Here is a 23,214-nt window from a genome sequence, read left to right as displayed (position 1 = left end):
GCAGTAAGATCTAGTTTAATTTTTTCCCATGACACAGTTTTCTTACGATGTGCTTCAAACGCACCCCAGCGAACACCGAAGCTAAATTACTAATGCATCCTACTAATTGTGATTCAAGTTTTAAATTATAGCTAATTATTAGGATGAAGTCAGTAGTATTTTCTTCTGATTTGTGGGTAAGTTTGAACAAATGCGGCGGAAAAGTCCTGTTTGAACACCAGTTGTTCAGTATCAAAAATCCAAGTTTAGTCACTGATTAAATGGACCTCATTTTCGCTCCTTCTCATGCCATGCTCTTTGTAGTAGGGTTCCACAGAGCCTTTGTCCTTGGGGCCTCCTCAATTCTGAATTAGAAGCACTTCTGCTAATTTGGATGCAATTAATGGAGGCAGAGGTTCGGCGCGTGCTCCCAGTCTCAGCTCTTGATCTCTCCCTCCGTGACTGCACAGAGCGTGCCAGACTGAGACTCCTGGAGGATGATACAGGCTAGCTGGAGTCGAGTTTTTACAACTTCTGGTCTAACCAATGGTTGATCTCAGACATAAGTGAACTCTGTCAATCCCAGAACTGCTTAGAGGAGCCCACTTTAAATTGTCATTTCACACATAACTGGCAAGCTGTGTCATTAGGACGCAAAGACTTGGGGTTACATGCCATTACTGCAACAGTGGCTAACTCAGCAGCAGCAAGCACGTATGCTTCACTGATTAGTGCATTCCGTGGCTGGACAGGATGACACTTAACTGGAAGAGGTGGGGCCTCCATGGGGTTTTGTAGATAGCTCATAGCTACCTCTAAGTCCCACTGAAAGGAAGTCTCTCTCTCTCTCTCTCTCTCTCTCTCTCTCTCTCTCTCTCTCTCTCTCTCTCTCTCTCTCTCTCTCTCTCTCTCTCCCTCCTCATATACACACATATGCACAAACTTGTCCTTCAGTTTAGAAAAGTCTGTGGATAAGCAGAGAGAAACATGAAAATCAGTGATTGTTGTAAGTAACTGGATGAGTTTCCATGATGGGTTCTGTATGGATCCAGCCCTAACTCTTTGCCTCCATTCTTTAGCTCTAAGACATAGGAAACTGATGGCCCATTTCTATTGCAGGACATGAAAGATTCAGGGTGTTTTTAGCTCAGTAAGTAAGTAAGTAAGTTCACAAAGGGTAAATAAAACAAAAGTAAATAAAATAAAATAAGAAAAAAAGAGAAATAGCAAAAAAAAAAAAAGCAGAAGAACAAAAGGAAAATTGAACAATAAAAAACAACAACAAACCCCTCAAAAACCAAGACCAAAACCAAACCAAACCAAAACCAAATCTCACCTCATAAAATAATAGCAACAAAAAAGAAAAAAAGTGAAATGAAAAGAACAAGGTCAACAAAAGGATCGAAGTGTAGTGAGACTTCTGCTTTGGCAAGCACAGCAGCTGCTCTCTCCAAGTAGAAATAGAGCCGATATACTGTTTAATACTCAGAAGCTAGGAGAGCTTTCTCAATTTACTTATGTACTATTTATTCAGGATTTTGAGTCATGATCTGGTCATATATCCCAATCCTAAAATTCACTATGTAGCCCAGGCTGGCCCTGAACTCATGCTCTTCCTGCCTCAGTTTCCCAAATATTGGGATTTATCTGCATGGCTTGGTGTGTTGTTGTGTACAGCCTTTCTTTAAGATGATTTTCCTTACTAACTTTAAGTCACACCCGGTTATGCTACTATGTGCAATGGAAATAGGGTCGCAGATGTCCTTGTTTGAAGCATGAAGTTCTGCTTAGGGCCCCGCTGAGTTTGGGTAGAGGCTGCAGGCATGCACAGAGTACCGTGCACCTGCTGCGCAGAGGTACACTGCTGTGTCTTCAGGCTGGGAGGCTGTGATGTGCAGTGAGAAGTGTTTGCCGCTTTTGTTCAAGAAAACTGTGAGTCTTCCGTCTTCCCTCTTATCCACATTTGAGCGTACGGATATCAGGAGTGTGGGGCTGTTGTCAGGGTATTTTTTGTACCAGGCAAAATAGTCAAACATATCATTCTCGTAGTCACAATTCAGGATCGATATCCCTCCCTCTTGAACAGTCAGCGATGGAGAGCTTTGTTTAACTTGCTGGCCACTAGTCTTCTGTTGACTCTTTACCCCTGTTTGGAGAGAGAGAGACCAGGATTTAGGGTTTAGAATTGTATTAATGTTCCTACAAAACAAAGCAAAATCATCCGGTTTTCTCATCTTTTTGGAGCAGTCCTTGGAAATTGTCTACCACTTCCAAATACCCCATCTTCAACTTACATTCTGGCCGCAGGCACAGAACCAACAGCAAGGCCTTCAGGAAGCCAGTCATGTCTTCTCTGAAGCTTTGAGTTGTCTCTCCTTCTACTCAGGGAACTGCAACTCAGATTTCATCTTCCTGTCCTGACTTTATTCCCTTTGGTTTAATCTGCAGATTGCATTGTTTTTTAAGTAGTTACACATTTTTGCCAAAGTAAACACTGCCCCCTCTAGTCCAAATGTAGAAAACTTCAAATGTACTCCTGATTTCCTTATGTTCAGTTTGCCAAGCTATTCCCACCAAGAGTAAAAATAAGGTATCAAAGGAAGGCTCCCAGAGTTCAAGTGTGTGTGTGTGTGTGTGTGTGAGTGTGTGTGTGAGTGTGTGTGTGAGTGTGTGTATGAGTGTGTGTGTGTGTGTGTGTGTGTGTGTGTGTGTGTTGAAATGGTAGGAAATGAGGTTGACAATGTAAATAATTGTATTATGTCAAATGATTGACACATTGCCAGGTGAAAACTCATCCTGATGCCTTGTTTAAAATATTACAAAGATCTGTTTGTATTGGGGTCACATAAAAATATAGTGCTCTACTTAGTAAAACCATTGCACATTTAGAACGCAGGATGCTCAGGTATTTTGTCTTTAATGTAATTGAATTCTAGCATGCTCTTCAGATATATCAATTTTTTTTCTGGTTAAATAAATGGCAGAAGATAATTAAATTGGATTTAAATCTTACATAGGTTTTTTTTTTCTTTCCAAGAACACACAAAATCTATCCTGGGCATTTACTCACATCTGTGTTATCCATCTTGGAACCTGAATGAGATTAGTCGATGTTCTCACTGTTCTCCAATGAGAAAAGCAACGGCACCATCCTGCAGAGGTTGCACGCAACACTGGACTTTCTTCTTCAAAGTCACAAGATGCCAGAGGTAACATATGTGCTTCAGTCTTGGCCACAGCTTAATGATAAGAGAAATAAGAAGAATCAATTGTATTTTTAGTGCCAAGTCTATAGGGTAATGAATGGTTACATCTAATTGTAAATTCCAAGATGTTTACTTAGAACTAGTTCTTAAAACTATGACAAAATACATTAGTTATTCATCATACCGTGGTAGAATATTTTTATTTGTAAATGATAATTATAAGCTAATATCTTGGAAGTCACAGCAATAAGCTCATTTGTGGTCTCTAGTATGCCTTCCATGTGCTGCCATATTACATATTTTCAAAACTATATAAATCAGGCTTTCTAATGAAGAAGCTTTCTTTTAAAATATGTGTTTTACTTTTTTATTTATGCATATGTGTGTGTCTGTATGTGGGAATGTGCACAGATGTGTACAGATGACTTTGGACCCAGAAGAGGGTTTCAGATCCTCGGTACCTGGAGTTATAGGTATTTGTGAGCTGCTTGATATGAATGCTAACACTATTTAACATGGGGCCATCTCTTCACTCCCAGGTGAAGAAATGTTCACCAATTCCTTTGTGAATTGGAGCAGTCAATTAACAGTTTCTAAAGGTACTGGGTACAGAACTTGGTATGTAGGAAGAGGGACCAGTGGTGAGCAATTAATTCCACTAAGAAGGCTTACAGGGTGGAGTCAGGCGAAAGTGCAGAGAGGTGGGGTAATGCTTTAATTTGGTGTTAAGGACTATGGGACACCGAATACGGCTATGTAGGTAGGAAACATTTCTGGCCATTTCAAAGCAAACTATAACCAGAATTGCTTAAAAAACCTACTCAATCCATTATGGCAGTAGTTTAAGGTTTAAGTATAGCACGATTATAACCTGATATTAGAAAGAACAGCCACATATAAGTCATGAGGAACTTTGAAATAGAAACCAGGAAGCTAGACTTTCAGACCTATTAGGGAGTCCGGGTGTGAGCAGTATATGGTGGTCTTCTTTCTTACCTAGTTCTGTCTACAGATTGGAGAAGACCCGCTGTATTGCCTCTGATGCTTTCTTCTAAGGTGTGTCTCAGGAGGAAGTAAAGACTTACACAGGTTAGAAGATGAAGTAGACCAAGGAGACCATGACAGAAGCAATTGAAAGACATTTGGAGCTTGTGGCCAGTGGGGCAGAGGCATGGTAGTTTGGGTGAGTCACTGCTATGGAGATTTTGTTCCTCTGGGTTATCAGTACAGAAGCCACAAGAGGTGAGATCTTTGTTTATTTTTTCCTGTCTGTAACTTTCCTTCCTTCTTTCTCTCTCTCTCTCTCTCTCTCTCTCTCTCTCTCTCTCTCTCTCTCTCTCTCTCTCTTTCTTTCTTTCTTTCTTTCCTTACTCTCTCTCTCTCTCTCTCTCTCTCTCAACACAATATTCTTGATGATTCTTTGGAAATTTTACATCATGCATCCTGATCACACTCATTTCCCAATCCTTCCATGTCCACCCTTTAACCCCTCAGAAGAAAATAAAAATTAAAAACAAACAAACAAAATAAAGCAAAACCCAAGTCTAATTTGTGTTACTATATACTCACTGGAGCATGGTCAAACTCTCAGTGGCCTGCCCCTTAGAGCTGAGTCCTTCCTCTTCTGCATCTCCGCTAGAAGTCATCAGTGAAGAACTACATTTCAGCATCTCTGTCACATATTTCAGCATCTCTGTCACATGTTTTTAAGAGATCTCTTCCATGTGTTCTTGTTTAGGCTGCTATTTTTTTTTTTGAGAGGTGGTGGAAGGGGTTGTCACAGAAGCCTTCCATGTCCCTCTTCCTCTTCTACCCATCTGAAATATCACTGTAAAAGTAGTTTCCTTGATCTTCACAGTTAGCAGGAGCATGGTTCATGGGATTTCACATGGTTCCTGGAAACAGCACAGACCATGAATATGGCCCCCACTTGCAGTAGGCACATAGACCCAGACAAGGCCCTCAGAAACATCCTGGACTGCTGCTATTACCATGGCCTCAGTAGGCAGTGCAAGACACTCAGACTAGCATGGCCCACAGAGATCAACATGGCTTCAGCAGGGAGGGAAGACCAGGGACATCAGACTGGCCTTCAATGGTAACATAAACCACAGACATCTACACAGTCTTTGGTTGCAGTTGGACCTTGGCCCCAGATAGCAGTGAGGATTGGGACATCACCATGGCCTTAGGTGGCAGTGCCTACTCAGATTAGCTTGGTCCTCACTGCTGTTTTTTTATCTTCCCCATCTCTCCACCATATATTTGTTCATTGTAGTGGTGCCAGCCACCCATTCCTTGAAGGTGGGGTGGCCTAGGTAGCTTCTGTCACCCCTCCTGCCTTGGCTTGGGTCTTGTCTTGAACTTTAATTAAAAAATAATTAAATAAAATGACCTCATTTCATCTGCCCTCTTCATTGGTTACCTTCCACAACATCACAATAAGGCCCTAGTGCTGGAGTTAGGTCATGCTTATTATATAGAACATGGAGAAATCTAACTTGTACTCATACTTCTAGCTCATACTAGAAGCTTCACCACTACTGAATAACATTCACACTTGAAGTTACTACACTTGCTACCAAAAGAGAATAGTAATCACCAGTATCACTCAGCCACAAATCTGTGATCTACAGCAGAGATATACTGGTGTAATAATGTCACAAATATAGGAGTATACAATCTCCTTTTGATTAGATGTAAGACATACTCCAAGAGATGGAACCTCTATCTGATACTGTTAATAAGGCCAAGAACCTGGTATTAGCTAGGTCATGGACCCTAGAGGCAAACCTACTATTATTGTTCTAAATGAACATAGCAGCAAAACTACTCCTAATGACATATAGCTATATCCATAGATCAGTGCATTATCTAATCATCTTCATGGGAATTAACATAGAAACCCACATTTGGACAATATGTATACAGGATCCTGAAGTAGTCGGCCTTAAATGGGATGTCTATATGAAATTCTTCCTCAGATCTATGCAGAATAAGAGTCAGAAAGATTATAAGAGCCAGAGGTAGTGGATGAACGGTGTGTTACATACATAACAGGGCTATTGCCCATAGGAATTCACAGAGATTGTTACAGCCTGCACAACACCTTCAAAAAGTCAAGTCAGATAAAATCCCAGGATGTAGGAGGGGAGCCGAGGAGCTATCTGCAAATTAATGCCTACTCCAAGAGGGAAAATTAGTTCTCTCCAGTGGAGTGATGTCACTGCTCTACTTGGTGGTAGGGCCTGGGAGAATTAAGCCAATATATGAGGTGGATTAAAACTTCATGTAATATCCAACTTTATTCAGAGCATCAGACAATGTATACTCTGAGGGTTAAGAGGTGTACATGAGTGAGGTGTACAATCACAAGTGTGAGCTCTTCTTGATGAGGAAGCTGCACTGTGGCTGAAACATGTTTTTCCATAGAGGCGTTTAAACAAATAACAATAGCAAGTTGTAATGCATACACTGTAGAAAATTCACTCCTACCCACTACACCTGGGAGAAGCAGGAAAACACATTCCCAAAATAATTCTGTGTTTTTGAAGAAACTGAGGTCACAAGACTCTTGTTTTATTAGTGCTTTCTCACAACCACTCAGAATTCTCCTCACAGGGCTCCTTTCATGGGTTGTGTTCCAACTTGGTATGTCCACCACACTCCAGGGCAGGCCTCATGATCAGGAGTCCACCAACACAAAATGGACTCCACGTTTCTTTGTGTGCTTCCCACTGTATGATTTGGTGCTTTCTTAATTTTATTTTTTAAGAGGGAAATAAAAACATGAATTTGGGTGGGCAGGGAGGTGGGTAGGATCTAGAAGGAGCTGGGAAAGGATAGAGAATGAGATTAAAATTTAACATACTGAATCATAGAGAACCAAATAAAAATATAGTCACACTATTCCCCATTTCCTACATCCTGCCCCTCCCATGTCTGCTTTCCTCCAAATTCACAGCCTCTTCTTTCTTAACCATGTTTTGTTATATATGCAGATGAATAAACATGTAACTATAACCTGCTAAGTTTGTTCAGAGCTATCTTCATGTACGTGTTTTCAGGACTGACTCTGGATCATTATTGGATAACTCAATATTGGATAACCAATCAGGGCCTCATTCCTGAAAAAGACTAACTTTCTCTCCTCAGCAGATGTTAATTGAATGTAGCTTTTCATCTAAGGTTGGGTCCCTGTGTAATTAATTCCCTTATCTATATTGGATGTCAACTGGTGTTACAATTGCTCAAGTTTTGTTTATGCAGACATGTTGTTGAAATTCCATGGGTCTAGTTTTCCCAACTGAATAATTAAAATTCATATAAAATAAATAATATATCTAAATAAATATATTTTAAAATAATATATATATATATATTTACTTAAAATATATATATTTATATCTCAGTTGGGAGTGTATATCACATGGTCAGTTGATCACTGTATTTTAACCAGCTGTGGATTTTCTGAAATAGTCTCTGTCTGCTGGCAAAAGACACTTCTTTGATGATGGGTGAGACCAATCTTACTTATGAGTATATAGGCAAATATTTATAGTTCAGTAAGGAATTACATTGGTTTAGGAATGTGGCAGTAGTAGGGAGATCTTTATAGTGCAGAATATATTCTTAGAATGATGTTAAAGCATCACAGGACGATTAGAATGAGCTAGGACTTTCATTCTTGCTGAGTGTTCATTATAGGAGTTGGAGCTACACTACCACACAGGGTCAGGAGACTCCTTTTTTGGAGGTGAAAAAGATTCCCAAGGTAAACTTATAAAGCATCGGGAAGACTAAGCTCTTCACTCAGCATGAAGCTTACTGAGATCATGTTGACAGTTGTGTTCCTACAGAAAAAAAAATAGCTGCTGAAGGCCAGGGCCTCAGTCTTGTTTATTTTGTATTTTGACACTCTTTATGTAGAACCACGGACTACAGAAGATACAACCATCTTCATTTAGGAAATTTGTTTGAGTTGGAGATGAGTTATTAGAAGTGTATTTCTAAAGTTTTATCTGTATAGACTTTACTGCTGTGTGTGTGTGTGTGTGTGTGTGTGTGTGTGTGTGTGTGTGTGTGTGTAAAGATGAGTATGTATAATGAATTCTTGCCTCCAATAAAGACTGCTTGGTAATCCTGCCAGAAATTTTTGGAGCGTGAGAGTTTATCCTTTAATACTTTTATTCTAACAACCCAGAAATTATGTTCATATTTTAAAATTATATTGAAAGTACTTTTTCCAAATGAGTTTTGCTAAAATACGTTATTCCTAGATCTCACATGGTGATATTTATCTTCTTAAATCCATCATTTCACAGACACAAAGGGCCTTCTTTTCTTTATTATTTCTGTTGTTAAGTCTTTGAAGAGCTGTTCATCCCTGCTTCTGTTTTCATCCTATAGATCCCTCGGCACACATTTCTTAAAACAAAGGTGCTCTATTGTAATCACTTGCATTTGCCTCGTGTATCAGTCTTAGAGAAACTGACAGAGCAGAATGCCTGTGAGTTAATGGGTAGAGGCTCAGAATTTTATGCTTATGCACTTCTGAGAGGAGTAAGGAAAGTAAAAGCTGAGGGGCAGTTGGAGGGTCAGAGAAGGAATTCTCTCTCAACCAACTAATCGATGAGGCACCTCTAGCTGCTGAAGTGTGATCTGAGTTCATGAGAAACTCTCAGGGAACTGTTGAAGTAAAAGAGATACCAGTGGAGGTCATTGAAAAAGCCGTTCTTACCCATTTGCAGACTTAGAGAATTTTTCTTTAGTTTCCCCACTTATACTACAAGGCACAGCAGCCCAATCAGTTGGCTCTTCTCTTCCTTCACTGCTTCCCTCTCTCATGTGTGGTACCCCTCTCTCAATGCACACAAAGATATTCCCATTAGCTTCCACCAGGGAATGTTCTTAACTCACAGTGAATCTCTATCCAGAGAGTCCAGTTAGAAACAAAGAGAACAATACAAAGAATCAGAAAAACCAAAAGCTAGTTCTTTGAAAAAAATCAACAAAATAGATAAACCCTTAGCCAGACTAACCAGAGGGCACAGAGACAGTATCCAAATTAATAAAATCAGAAATGGCCAGGTGGTGGTGGCACACACCTTTAATCCCAACACTTGGGAAGCAGAGGCAGGTGGATTTCTGAGTTCGAGGCCAGCCTGGTCTACAGAGTGAGTTCCAGGACAGCCAGAGCTACACAGAGAAACCCTGTCTCGAAAAACCATATAAATAAATAAATAAATAAATAAATAAATAAATAAATAAATAAATATCAGAAATGAAAAGGGGGACATAGCAAAGGAAACTGAGGAAATTAAAAAAAAATCATCAGATCCCACTACAAAAGCCTATACTCAACAAAAATGGAAAATCTAGATGACATGGGGGGATTTTTCTAGACAGATACCAGGTACCAAAGTTAAATCAGGATCAGAGAAACTATCTAAACAGTCCCATAACCCCTAAGGAAATAAAAGCAGTCATTATAAGTCCCTCAACCAAAAAATCTCAGAGCCAGATGGTTTAGTGCAGAATTCTATCAGACCTTCAAAGAAGACCTAATACCAAGACTTCTCAAACTACCCCACAAAACAAAAACGGAAGGAATACTACCTAATTCATTCTATGAAGCCACAGTTAGACTGATACCTAAACCACACAAAGGCTCAACAAAGAAAGAGAACTTCAGACCAATTTCACTTACAAATATCAATGTAAAAGTACTCAATAAAGTTCTCCCAAAGTGAATCCAAATACATATCAAAACGATCATTCACCACTACCAAGTAGGCTTCATCTCAGGGATGGTTCAACACAAGGAAATCCATCAACAAGATCCACTTATAAACAAAGTCAAAGAAAAACAAATTACACGTTCATCTCATTAGATGCCGAAAAATCCTTTGACAAAATACAGCACACCTTCATGTTAAAAGTCTTGAAAAGACCAGGAATTCAAGGCATATACCTAAACCTAATGAAAGCAATATACAGCAAACCAACAGCCAACATCAAATTAAATGGAGAGAAACTTGGAGCAATCCTACTAAAATCAGGGACAAGACAAGGCTGCCCACTGTCTCTCTATTTATTCAATATAGTACTCAAAGTTCTAGCTAGAGCAATTAGACAACAAAAGGAGGTCAAAGGGATACAAATTGGAAAGGAAGAAGTCAAGATATCACTATTTACAGAAGATATGATAGCATACTTAAGTGACCTCCAAAATTTTAACAGAGAACTCCTACAGCTGATAAACAACTTCAGCAAAGTGGCTGGATATAAAATTTAACTCAAAAAAATCAGTAGCTTTCCTCTACACAAAGGATAATCAGTCTGAGAAAGAAATTAGGGAAACAACATCTTTCACAAAAGTCACAAATAATATAAAATATCTTGGTGAAACTAACCAAACAAGTCAAAGATCTGTATGACAAGAACTTCAAGTCTCTGAAGAAATAAATCAAAGATCTCAGATGGAAAGATCTCACATGCTCATTTCCAGTGGAAAAAAGAAAGCATTTTCAACAAATGGTGGTGGTTCAACTGATGGTCAGCATGTAGAAGAATGTAAAATGATCCATTTTTATCTCCTTGTACAAAGCTCAAGTCCAGGTGGATCAAAGACCTCCACATAAATCCTGATACATTGAATCTAATAGAAGAGAAGGTGGGAAAGAGTCTCAAGCACAGGGGAAAATTTCCTGAACAGAATACTGATGGCTCAGGCTCTAAGATCAACAATTGACAAATGGGACCCCATGAAACTGAAAAGCCTCTATAAGGCAAAGGACACAGTCAATAGGACAAAATAGCAACCAACAGATTGGGAAAAGATCTTTACCAACCTTATAAAGGGCTAGTATACGAAATATACAAAGAACTCAATGGGAGGGGAGGTGCTCTGTCCTGTGGAGGCTTGTTGTCACAGTGAAGTGGGATGCTGGAGGGTTGAGATGGGAGTGGGTGGGTGAATGGGGGAACACCCTCTTAGAGACAAAGAGAGGGGACTTGGGGTGGGAGGTTGGCAGAGGAGAGACTGACCAGGAAGGAAGACAGCATTTGAAATGTAAATAAATAAATAATTAAAAAAGAGTAAAAATATTGACTAAGATAAATAAAATATGAACTATGATCAGATGGAGAAACTTTTCTGATTTGTGAGTAGTTTATGTAAAAAATTATACCTCATTCTTATTTTTATATTCCATGTATCTTACTGAATATATGAAGTCAAATGACAAATATCAGTCAAGGACATGTGATCTATGGCTACATACTGGCTCTAAAAGTATGTTTCTGTTCTACCACTTCAGCACTTAACATTAGAACACTAGTTCTCATCCAGAGCCAGTGTCTGCAGACTCGGTGTTTCTTGTGGTCTTGGAGTGATGCCAGCATCTGGGCTGTAGAAACTGCACATTCTGCTTGACCGCATGATGCTGCTCTTCCCAGACCAAGGGTGTTCTGCCTTCTCGTCCTACCTTCCTTTTCCCTCCTTCTTCCTGGCTTAATTTTTTCTTTCATTATTTTAAATTTTTTTATGTTTCTAATTTTTTTTCCTAATTCTGGTCTTCTGATCTTAGACGTAGCATAGTCATAATTTAAAAAGAGCGATTTTTGTTATTTTTTTCTTTTTAAAAAATATTCCATCCATTTACATCTCAAATGATGTCCCCCTTCCCGATTGTCCCTCCTCAAAAGCCCCATCCCACATCTGCCCTCTCCCCCATCTCCTTTGCCTCTATGAGGGTGCTACCCTCACCCTCTCCAACCCCACTACTCCAGCATCCCCCTATGCTGGGGCATCAAACCTCCACATGGCCAAGGGCCTCCCCTCCCACTGAAGTCAGCTAAGACCATCCTCTGCTACATATGTATCTGGAGCCATGGCTCCCTCCCTGTACACTCCTTGGTTGGTGGTCTAGTAGTCCCTGGGAGCACTGGGTGGTCCTGCCAGCTGACATTGTTCTTCCTATGGGGTTGCAATTCTCTCAGCTCCTCCAGACCTTCCACCAGCTCCATGATCGAGGTCCCCGAGAGATCAGTCTGATGATTGGCTCCAAACATCCACATCTGCATTGGTCCGTTGTTGGCAAAACTTCCCAAGGAGCAGCCACACCGGCTTCCTGTCAGCAAGTGACTCTTTTTGTTCTTTTCTCAACCAAGACAAAAATCCTACGTTTGGCCTTAATACTAAGAAAATATGGATTCACAAGACTAAAATTAAATGAATAACAAATTGGTTTGCTTCATCTGAGCTTCATATTGAATATTAGGGATAAGAAAATGGTTCCTGTTGAGAATGTAGGATTATATGGCTACAGATAATTTAGTTTCACATTCTCTCATTAGGACCCTTGGTCCCTGTGTTAGTCAGTGTGCTATTGTGAAGAGACACCAAGACCGAGGCAAGTCTTATAAAGAAAGCATTTAATTGGAGCTTGCTTACAGTTTCAGATGGGAAGTATGGTGTCTCACAGGTGGACATGGTAGCTGAGAGTTCTATATCTAGTGCTACAGGCAGAAAGAAGAGAGGGCCACTGGGTTTGGAATTGTTTGTTTGTTTGTTTGTTTGTTTGTTTTGAAACCCTAAAGCCCACTCCAGTGATACACTTCCTCCAACAAGGCCACACCTCCTAATCCTTTCAAACAGTGCCACTCCCAGGTAATCAAGTGTTCAAATCTATAAGCCTATGGGGAGAGGTCCTTCTCCTTCAAATCACCACAGTTTCCACCCTCAGATTACATCATTCTCTCTCCCAGGCTTCAGAGATTCTCATTCTCTAGTAGTCAGTAATTCTCCCCAAAGCCAAGGGATTCTTTTCTCTAATTAGACTGCCCCCTTGAGGATTAAATCTAATGCTAGTACCACATTCTGAACAGCATTCTAAACAGCAATGCAGCCACACCCCTAGGCCTTTTCTTTGGTAATTAATTTGCTCTCTGATGACTTATCCTGGGTACAGCATGTTCAATTATATCCAGCCTTCATTCTTCCTCTTGGCTCCACCCAGACTCTTCCCTACCATGTTTCCCTTTCTTTCCAACTTCATGCCCTCTTCTTATTTTTCTTTTTCTTTTAGAAAATAACCCATAGATCCTAATTAGTCCTGCCCATATGTGCATGAGTGTGGGACCATCCACGAGAGTTTAAGAAACCTTCCAAAGGCCCACACTTCTAAAGAAAACCGAGCCTCCCTCCCCCAGCCTTCAGTTACCAGTAGCTCCTTAGCTAGGTATCAGACCTCATGTGTTCCTCCTTACTCCGTGCTGGAATGTTTATTGGCCCTGTCATGTGCAGAGAGGAAGTGATGGTATAGCATTCACTTCTAAATGGAGCATTTTCATTACACTTTCCATCCCCAGGGCTCAGGGAACATTGTGGGGGGGGGGAGGTAGAAAGAGTCAAAAGCTGATGATGGGAAGGACTGTGGTGCGCTATGTTTTCTGGACAGGAGAGGGCTGTTGCATACTCCAGAAATTTGTGTCTGATCCTGGAATCCACAGTGTAGTTTCAGGAAGGCACAGGTGCATGGAGAGTTTCATTGCTCCTTCAAATGGAGATTGCTACCCGGAGGGTTTTGGCCTCTGGGGAATGGTGGCTGTGGGAACTAGCTGGCATGAGTGAGTCCCTTGCATCATTTATGTAGTCTCTGCGTAGAATACATACATATTCAATGAAAATTTGAGTGTATCTTAGAAAGTTATGATCATGCTAAGCAGTTCACAAAGTGTTGCTAATCCTCACAATGTGCCTGCCCTGAGTTAGGCACTTACCTTGCACAGATCTTGTGAGGAAAAAGCATTCCCACATTGCACACTCAGCCTACAGCAAACACCCTCCCCTGTTCTTTCCACAGTGTCTGCATTGCTTTTCAAGGAGATAGACATGTAGGCACAGTGGTTATGAAAAGGCAATGCAAAGTCTTACTGCCATCAAGTCCTTTGCAGCTAAGAGCACTTTTCCAAAAAAGGTAGAAGAAAATGAAAACAGTTTTATTATTTAGTAAGCAATAAGTCAGAATGTGTGCATATCCCAGGCAATTTGTTAAAAGCATGGTGAAGATTGAAAGAAATCTTTTCCTTTTATATAGCTAGCTGGACCAAAAGGCATATGATTCTTCAAGATGAGCAATTGAGTTTTCTAATAGGCAGGCTTAATAGCATGCTTGACCTAGCCTTAGTTTACCAACCATAGTTAGCTTCATCGAAGCTAGCTATGTTCTGCATGCCACTCTTCTGAAGGAAAAATAAGTCTTATCTTTATGACAGCAAGTCAGTCTTACACTTGGAGAAAGCACCCCAAGGTTAGCCACTTCCCCGCCCATAAGGGCTTCTAGAGGGGCACTGCATCTCACAGTTATGGCTCCTGGAACCTTGAGAAAGACAGCTGTAGGTTAATAAAACTGGCAAGGATCTTATTTCTTTTTAAAAGATTTATGTATGCCTCAAAGGAACATGGAGGGAATTCACAGTAAGTTTCTAAATGTCGGGCTGGAAGGAAAGGAAAAGGGACAGTGTCACGTTCCTTGTACTGGGGAGGACGAAAATTGTTTTCTTAAATTGTAAAAAGACTTCTTTACTACCACTCCAGCTCTGTGTGTGTGTGTGTGTGTGTGTGTGTGTGTGTGTGTGTGTGTTTGTGTGCCTTTATTTTGGTACCTGAGGAGGCCAGGAGTGGGTGTTACATTCTCTGTAGTTGGAGTAACAGGAGGTTGTGAATCACTTAATGTGGGTGGTGGGAACCAAACTTGTGTCCTTTGCAAGAGCAGCAACTGCTTTAACCCATGAAACCATCTCTTCAGTCACTGTCTTCTTATTTCCAAATTTATATTTTCCCTTAGACTTATGATGAAGGTATGCCATGCACAAAATCTCTCAAGGGTGGGCTACGGCACTAATGTTAGATTATAAACTGTGGGAAGTAACTTTTAAAATTGTAATGTAAAAATGCATACAGGGTTTGGGGTGGGGATGGGAGCAGAAGGGATCGGGTGAGGGGAGGACACTGGGTTCTGCTGAGGGTTGAGCTGCAGTCCATAGTTACACCTGCACTTTTCTGCATGGCATGACTCTTACTACTGTGTTGCAGGAGGCAAAGAGGATGGAGATGACTGAACTTTAGGATTTTACCACAAGTGAGATCAGCATGGTAAACAGATCTGTGATCACAACTCACTAATCAGAAACTCCTCTGTAGGCAGTCCTGAGACCTGTGATCGCATCATTGGTCAGAAGTTTTCTATAGGCAAGCCCACGTTATAAGAGAGTGTAGAATGAGGTATTGGGCTTTTGAATCGTGTAACTTTCTGTCTGATAACTTCCATTGGTCTCTCGTATTAAACCCCACCATGACCTACCCTGGGTGACTGTTTGCTGACATTGTTACTGATTTTTAAAAGGGGGCCACATGCATAGCCTCATCTTATAGAAGAATAAATGTTTGTGGACCATGTTTTCTAGAGAGGCAGAAAAAAATGGGTCCATGGGGCAAGGAGAGGTTGGGATGCCATCGTTGTTCATGCCCATAGCTGGTGAGGAGGAAGGGAGGTTGATGAGAGCCGCGTGGTAAGAGTCTGCAGCTGCAGGGTTTGGGGCAGGCAGCCTAGGCCACAGGAGCAGTGTGTTCCTGTACAGAAGTAGATGCCTGCGTCTCCAGGCTGAGCTCTGGCGATGAATAGGGAGCTGTTCTTTCTTGCTTCACCAAACTTAGCAGTCATCCTCCTCTGCTCCTTTACCTCTCCACTCTTGACCAATGTCACCAGGATGACAGGACCTTCCCTGGGGACCTGTCGGTACCAGTAAAGTTGGGGGAAGGTGGTTGAGGAGCTGCAGCGTGCAGTGAAATCTTGCCCCTCCTGGATACTCAGAAACCGAGGACTCTGCTCCAGCCGTTGAGTGGCCACACCTGTTTCAAAACAAAGCAGGACACAGAGTCAAATGAAAATGTTCTTGCTCATTTGTATAAATTCAAAAGGAAATCGTGGGCCTAGAAGTCTAATGGCGATCATTTAGGGCCAGGAAGTACGTGGGGGAGGGTGGAAGGATGGTGGATGTTTACCCATGAAGGCTTTATGGAAGACAGTTAATCCCACATTGTGAAGAGCATACATATTAATAAAGGGAAAATCTGAGAGCACGAGGGATTTAGGGAATCCTTTCAATTTGGGGGTGAGTTTTCTTTCCATTAGTCTTCTACCCATCCATTCCTCCCCCCTCCCTTCAAACTTACGACTTGTTTCCAGAGACTGTCTTTTTCTTTCTGAGTTTCTATTGAGTAAACTGGAAATTTTCTGAACTTACGGGCCACTTGATTCCAAAGGAGCAACACAGAGAGTTTCAGGAGCATCTTTTCTCCCTGTCACAGCTGGCCAAGGTCACAGGATCTAGAGCTCTCCTGCAAAAGGCTTTTGTGGGTTGGAACAAGTGTTCCTAGCACTCTGATCTCTAGCAACATGTAAAACCGCATGTAAGACAGCCAGGGACTAACTCAGCTCCCACCCTCCCAGTCTAGCCCCAGACTCTTGCTTTGATACTCTGAAGGGCTTTGCCTTTTGAAATGCTACCCTCCAGTGGAGAGATAGGAAAGTGATGTGTTTTGAGTGCTCCTGATCCCTGAGTTTTTTTTGGTGTAGTTCATCATCAATATTTATGTAGAGTCTAGTGACCTTCAGAAAGAGAAACTATCTCTTTTTAAAATAGATCATTTTAAGCCAGAAGAAGAGAGAGATAGAAGACAATGGAAATATTATTTCATTATATTTTATTTCATCTAGAAGCATTTTCCTGAATAATGCTTGAACTTCTCTTTCCTCTCTCTGTCTCTGTCTCTGTCTCTGTCTCTCTCTGTCTCTCTCTCTCTCTCTCTCTGTCTCTGTCTCTCTCTCTCTCTTTCTCTGTGTGTGTGTGTGTGTGTGTGTGTGTGTGTACAAGATGTAGGTTTTCAGATCAGGGGGCATGAGTAAATAATTTGTTATGTAGCTACTTTTGCCAAATTAAAGATGAGTGTTTCTGTTGTGTGTTATTTAATTTAGAAGAGTTTGCAAGTGTCATACTGTAGTGCTCTGACATTAGGTCCTTGCTGACATGAAGCAAAGCCTTGACCACACCACGTTATAATGTGTTCATTGGCACAATCTGGTAAGTACTCCAAGGAAAGGATCATGTTCTTTCATCTATGTAACTCTGAGAATTATTAGGAAAAAATCAAATTCAAAGTTACCAAATACTAAGTTAATGTATGTAGGTGTGCATGCGTGTGATTAGTGCAGTGACTCGACAATGTGCTTGTGGTAGGGTGTAGAATGAGGGTATATCTGCTCACAAACATCAATAAAGGTAATGGGACTAGCTGTCAGTATCTCAAGTGAGAATAGTAGTGCAAATGTATTCTCTTTTTATACTTTTGTTCCGTGTTAGGTGTGCCATAATCTAGATTCCTCAAATAAGATGAAAACAACGGGGTGATTCATGATGACAAGAACGTTAAGAGAGTTTCAAGTATCACAAGCTGCTGGGTAATTCTTTGAGACACCTCATAACTCATGCCATTTAGAGAACCATGTGGATACTGATATAACTTTAAGGAGATAAGACTAACTTTCTTAAGCACTGCAATGACATCATAGTCATTATATTGACTGGGAATCTAGAATGGCCTTTAAAAAAATACCCAAATCTCCTAACATAGTCACCCAGAGGAAAAAGCCTTGCCATGACTTACCAAGGGATGGAATACAGACGAGCATCCCTGGAGTCGTGTCTTCTTTCTGGGTTATGGCCTAGGTAGGAATTGCGAGGTATATGAGAGGAAAGCACAATGATGGGCTGACTCAGGAGATATAATGAACCAGAGACACCTCCAAGCATCCTTGAGGTTCAACATTTCCAGCACAAACCTGCTCTCACTGAATCAGGATCCCCTGTCAAGGTGCATGGGGGATTAGGTCTAAGGGCTTCTTACTTATATGACAGAGATGGCATTAAGAGCCAAGTTGAACCAGATGACTAGGAAATGTCCTCTATCCCCGAGGAACTTGGTTTAATAAGGATATAAGAGGCAGAAAAGGGCATAATTTGATGAAATGTGCTAATGTAAAACTGCCCAGAAAATGCTGAAAGAAGAAAAGGGCAAGTACCTATAATTTTGATTTGTAAATGTAATTTCATAATTTGGTAATTTCATTTAGATTGGAAAAAGGCTTTCTGAAAGGATGTGGCATTTGTAGAGGTTTCATTAATGAGTAGTGCTTTTCAAGGTTTATGAAGAATGACATATTAAAAGAAAAGATGCTGGACTGGGCTCATTTGCCTTCAGTCATGCAGTAAAAATGGCGATGAGGATGAAAAGCCACAGGAACTAGTAGTGGAGATGTGTTCCTTTGCACAGCAGAGAGCTATGGGAGGTCCTGAAGCAAGTGATCAAGTCAGATGTGTGCTTTAGACTGAGTCTGAGTGATGGTGTATTAGAGAGGTAGGAACTAAAAGATAGGTGACAAAATTAAGAAATTATCCCAAGTAATCAGTAGAAAGATAGTGGGAGTCTGGATCTTATAGGAACCAGGAAACTGAGAAACAGCATCTGAGTATCAAAGCCATTTAAAACAAAACAAAACAAAACAATAGAAAAACAAAAACAGTAACATGACTTGGTATGTCAGCCACCTGCAGAACAAGGTTTTATTTATTTATTTATTTATTTATTTATTTATTTATTTATTTATTTTGCTATATTAATTTTGGATTGGTTAAGTCCTGTTTTCTGAGACTCTGTTCCTGGCCTATAGATCTGCTGCACATACAGGCTAAAAATCAGAGTGAATATTATCTGGTATGTGTAGGACTAAATCATGTGATTATATATATTTTCGGCTTCAATGGATACTCCCGGCTACTCATAGCATTGCTCAAAGCTAGTATTGTGGCCAAATAAAGGCATAGGAAGAACAAGAAAGTGCACTTGGACTGAGGTGTGGCTGTTAACAAATGATGTCTCAGCCTGTTACTTGGCACCAGGTTTACAGTGGCTTTATTGAGGTGAAGGTACATTAAGATGATTCTAAACTATGTAAGAAGAGCCATGATGAAGGTCTAGAAGAAATCAAGGATATATTCTTCCCTCTTTGCTCTTTCTTTTTGTATATAGGGCATGTCTTCAATAGATTAGCTATCCACACCAACAATCCTCGTTTTAAACGATGTCCCATTTTATCAGAGAGTCAGATGGCTCTGTTCTAGTGGTGGTGGACACATGTCTCTTTAACGTTCTGCTCCATAGCGGAAAGCTTTGATAACAAGGTACATGTGATTTTCCCTAATGGGTTCTGTTCTGCTTTAATATTCTCAACTCTGTGTGACTACAGAATAAACAGAAATAAGCTTATATATCCCATGGTTTATATATTAGGTTATGTGACCTAACAGTTGAAATTCAGATGTAAAGTTTTTCAGAATACCCAAAACTAGAAACATTCTATTGTTGGTTAACAGATACAGCGTCTTGCTGTGCAGCCACTGTACTCTAGATTTGACACTGTTCCACAGGCATTATAGCAACCCCAAACAAGCTGGATTTGGTATGGGGTATCAGGATGATTGAGTTGTTTGCATTGTACGGGCTGCATCACCAGTTCCTTAGGAGAGACAACATTCTTAAATGTCAGCTCGCAATATATAGAAACACATTTTACTTGGAATTCCCAATGATCACATCTATGAGGATACCCAGAAGTTACTACGTTACTAATACATGATCACCACACTCTCCTAAGGACAAGAGGAAACAGAAACCAAGGAACAAAACTCCCACCCAACAAAGACCACAACAAACAGTACCTAGAGTTACATTCTTACCAAATTCAGAGCAGCCTGTCATGGGAATTGAACTGTATCCTTCTGAAAAAACAACTAATGCTTTTTACGATGAGCCATCACCTCTCTGGTTCCTTTTACATTCTTTTTGTCATCTCTTCTGCAATGTTCCCTTGGCCTTGGAGAAGGTGATACTGATATTCATCTATGACTAATGATTGGGCCACTATGACTTAGCAACAGTCACCTGTTCTCAGGAGAGTCAGCTAAAGTTATGGGTCTCTAAGGTAGTAAACTATCCTTTGCAAAACGTTTGTTTTCATGTCTAACTGAAGCTGATCACAGCAACAATCTATGGGCATAAGCACAAATGTTCAGAAGGTAGTTTGATAGGCACAGCAAAAGCACATCAATTCAACAAAATGAAAATATTTGCTTGTCTTCTGAGGACTGTGATTTCCCCAGTCACAGATTATTGCTCTGGCTTATGGTACCAAACATGAATTTCTTCATGTGGTGCAGGCCTTAAATTTCACAGAAAAAAAACTGGTTGTATCTATAATAGTCATGTCATTATTGCACCAGTGGATGTGCCTTACGTCATATGTTGGCACTATAGCATCTAGGGGCTGTAGCTGAGCAGAAATGTTGGTGACAATTCTCCCCTGGCAGCTTGCATGATGCCTTCTGGCACTATGAGATCCAGCCTGCAGGCAGACTAATTTTTCCACATACTACAGCCAATATGAGTGTTATCTTTAGCAATAGCAACTTATCATTTAGTTTTGGCATGCAATCAATAGCAGTGGCAAGAGACTTCATGGTTTGTAGAGCCTCGCGTGTATCCTTGGTCCACGACTCATAGGAAAGTAATATGGCCTTGTGTTGTGAATCAGGCTGACCCAAGGCTTTCTCAGAGGCCCTGAGGAAAAGACGAAGAAACTAGTTCTGTGTCCTTTCCCAGGAGTAAATTTGGAAAGGTCTGGTCTGAAATGGTGGTGGTTTTGGGAGGTTGGGGAAGGAAGAGCCTCAAACGAGTTAAGGTTTTCATTCCTGGGAACTTGGCTTTTCCTTCTGAGGAGACTGAATTTATTAGTCCCAAGGCTGCTGTGTTCTAGGTGACCTTGAGATGTTCTGTGCTACCCTCATGCAACAGTGTTTGATTAGCTTTATGTTGACTTCATCCTATATCTCCACTAAGAACTGTATATGATGCTTTTTTTTAATCTGTGTAAATTTTAACATTTTTTTGTGATTTTTATTAGATATTTTCTTCATTTACATTTCAAATGCTATCGCCTTTCCTAGTTTCCTCTCCAACAGTCCCCTATAACCCCCCCCTGCCCTGCTTCCCAACCCACCTACTACCACTTCCTGGCCCTGGCATTCCCCTGGTCTTCAAAAGACCAAGGGCCTCTCCACCTATTGATGGGTGACTAGGCCATCCTCTGCTACATATGCAGCTAGAGACACAAGCTCTGCGGGTATTGGTTAGTTCATATTGTTGTTCCTCCTATAGGGTTGCAGACCCCTTTAGTTCCTTAGGTACTTTCTCTAGCTCCTCCAGTGGGAGCCCTGTGTTCCATCTAATAGATGACTGTGAGCATCCACTTCTGTATTTTCCAGGCACTGGCATAGCCTCACAAGAGACAGCTATATCATGGTTCTGTCAGCAAAATCTTGTTGGAATATGCAATCGTGTCTGGGTTAGGTGGCTATTTATGGGATGGATCCCTGGGTGAGGCAGTCTCTGGATGGTCGTTCCTTCTGTCTCAGCTCCGAACTTTGTCTCTGTAACTCCTTCCATGGGTATTATGTTAACCAATCTAAGAAGGAACAAAGTATTCACACTTTGAGCTATCTTGCCAAAAGCATTCTACGGAGTCAATGCAATCCCCATCAAAATTCCAACTCAATTCTTCACAGAGTTAGAAAGGTCAATTTGCAAATTCATTTGGAATAACAAAAAACCTAGGGTAGCAAAAACTCTTCTCAATGATAAAAGACCCTCTGGTGGAATCACCATGCCTGACCTAAAGCTGTACTACAGAGCAATTGTGATAAAAACTGCAAGGTACAGTGACAGACAGATAGATCAATGGAATAGAATTGAAGACTTTTACACTCTTACATGCCCCAACCCAGATCAATGTATGCATGCATTTCATTTTGCAGCCATTTTCTGAAAGGAGCTAACAGGTTGCTTATAACCTTTAAGGCTTAAGAAATCTTAAAACAAATATCCACCATACATGTTGGAAGCAATATGTAGATATAGAGGTTCATAATATCTGTTTGTTGTATGAGTGCTATTCGATGTCAGTAGGGTTAAGTAAAGTGGATTATTTAAAAACTGTTAAAGATTTTTATAAACAATCCCTAACCTCTTTCTCATGTTTTCTCTGCTGTTCAATAAATAGCAGAGCCTTTTGCCAGGGACAGACTCAGGATTATGCATAACTCACACACAGCAGACAGATCAGTAACCACAAACTATTGATGATGGAAGACACACAGAGAGAAGTGAAAATTTTGAATTTTGGGGTTGTTCTTGGTCACATTAATCCTAGAGGAAATGGCTTTGTTTTCATTTCTTAATGTGACATCAACACAGACCAGTGTTCTCTGAGGTTATCTGTAGTGCATTAACCAGTACAGGGAACCCAATATACATGTTGGTCTAAGTCATTCATGTTTGCCAAAGATTCTTCCACCTCATAAATGCCACAACCCAACATGGGCTTCAGAAACCATTAAAGCCTCATAAAAGGCATTTTTCTAGATTCTGACTTTCTAACTCATTTGTTTGTTTGTTTAATGGATCCTTAGATATTATCCCAGGTAATAGAGATAAAAGTATAATAAGACAAAATCTTTGCCTTCTGTATTCTCAGAATAAAAGTCACCTCATGTAAGAGACAATTTTTAAAGCAAATATATTAAAAAGATTTAAGCTAACTATAAAGCAAACATGTAAGGTGCAATACTGTTACTGAAAATGACTATGCAAGATGGAGGAAGCAGGAGGGTTAGAATAGCCCTTTGTAAGGGTGGAACTGGGAGGAGAGGAGAGAGGCAGGGCCATGATCAGGATGTAAAGTGAATAAATAAATAAACTCACCAAAAGAAGAGAGAAAAATAATAACCCTTTGTATATTGAACAAGAGGAAAAAGGAGTGGGGCCAAATATGGGCCCTGGGTCATTTCCCTA

The 23,214-nt window shown here is 40.5% G+C and overlaps 2 gene segments (V, D, J or C) and 1 further gene; all 3 read right to left on the bottom strand.

Moving 5' to 3' along the window:
• Tcra (T cell receptor alpha chain) overlaps positions 1–23,214 on the bottom strand; it is a 1,796,232-nt gene that overhangs the window by 376,552 nt on the left and 1,396,466 nt on the right.
• Trav19 (T cell receptor alpha variable 19) lies at positions 1,820–2,325 on the bottom strand. The segment is given in 2 exon segments: positions 1,820–2,108; positions 2,274–2,325. Coding segments are annotated over 2 exon segments (341 nt in total).
• On the bottom strand, positions 15,820–16,542 carry Trav18 (T cell receptor alpha variable 18). The segment is given in 2 exon segments: positions 15,820–16,101; positions 16,497–16,542. Coding segments are annotated over 2 exon segments (328 nt in total).

Source organism: Mus musculus, chromosome 14 (genome assembly GCF_000001635.26).
Source record: "Mus musculus strain C57BL/6J chromosome 14, GRCm38.p6 C57BL/6J".
NCBI lineage: Eukaryota > Metazoa > Chordata > Mammalia > Rodentia > Muridae > Mus > Mus musculus.
The sequence above is the reverse complement of the archived record's forward strand: the minus strand, read 5'-3'. Positions and strand labels throughout refer to the sequence as shown.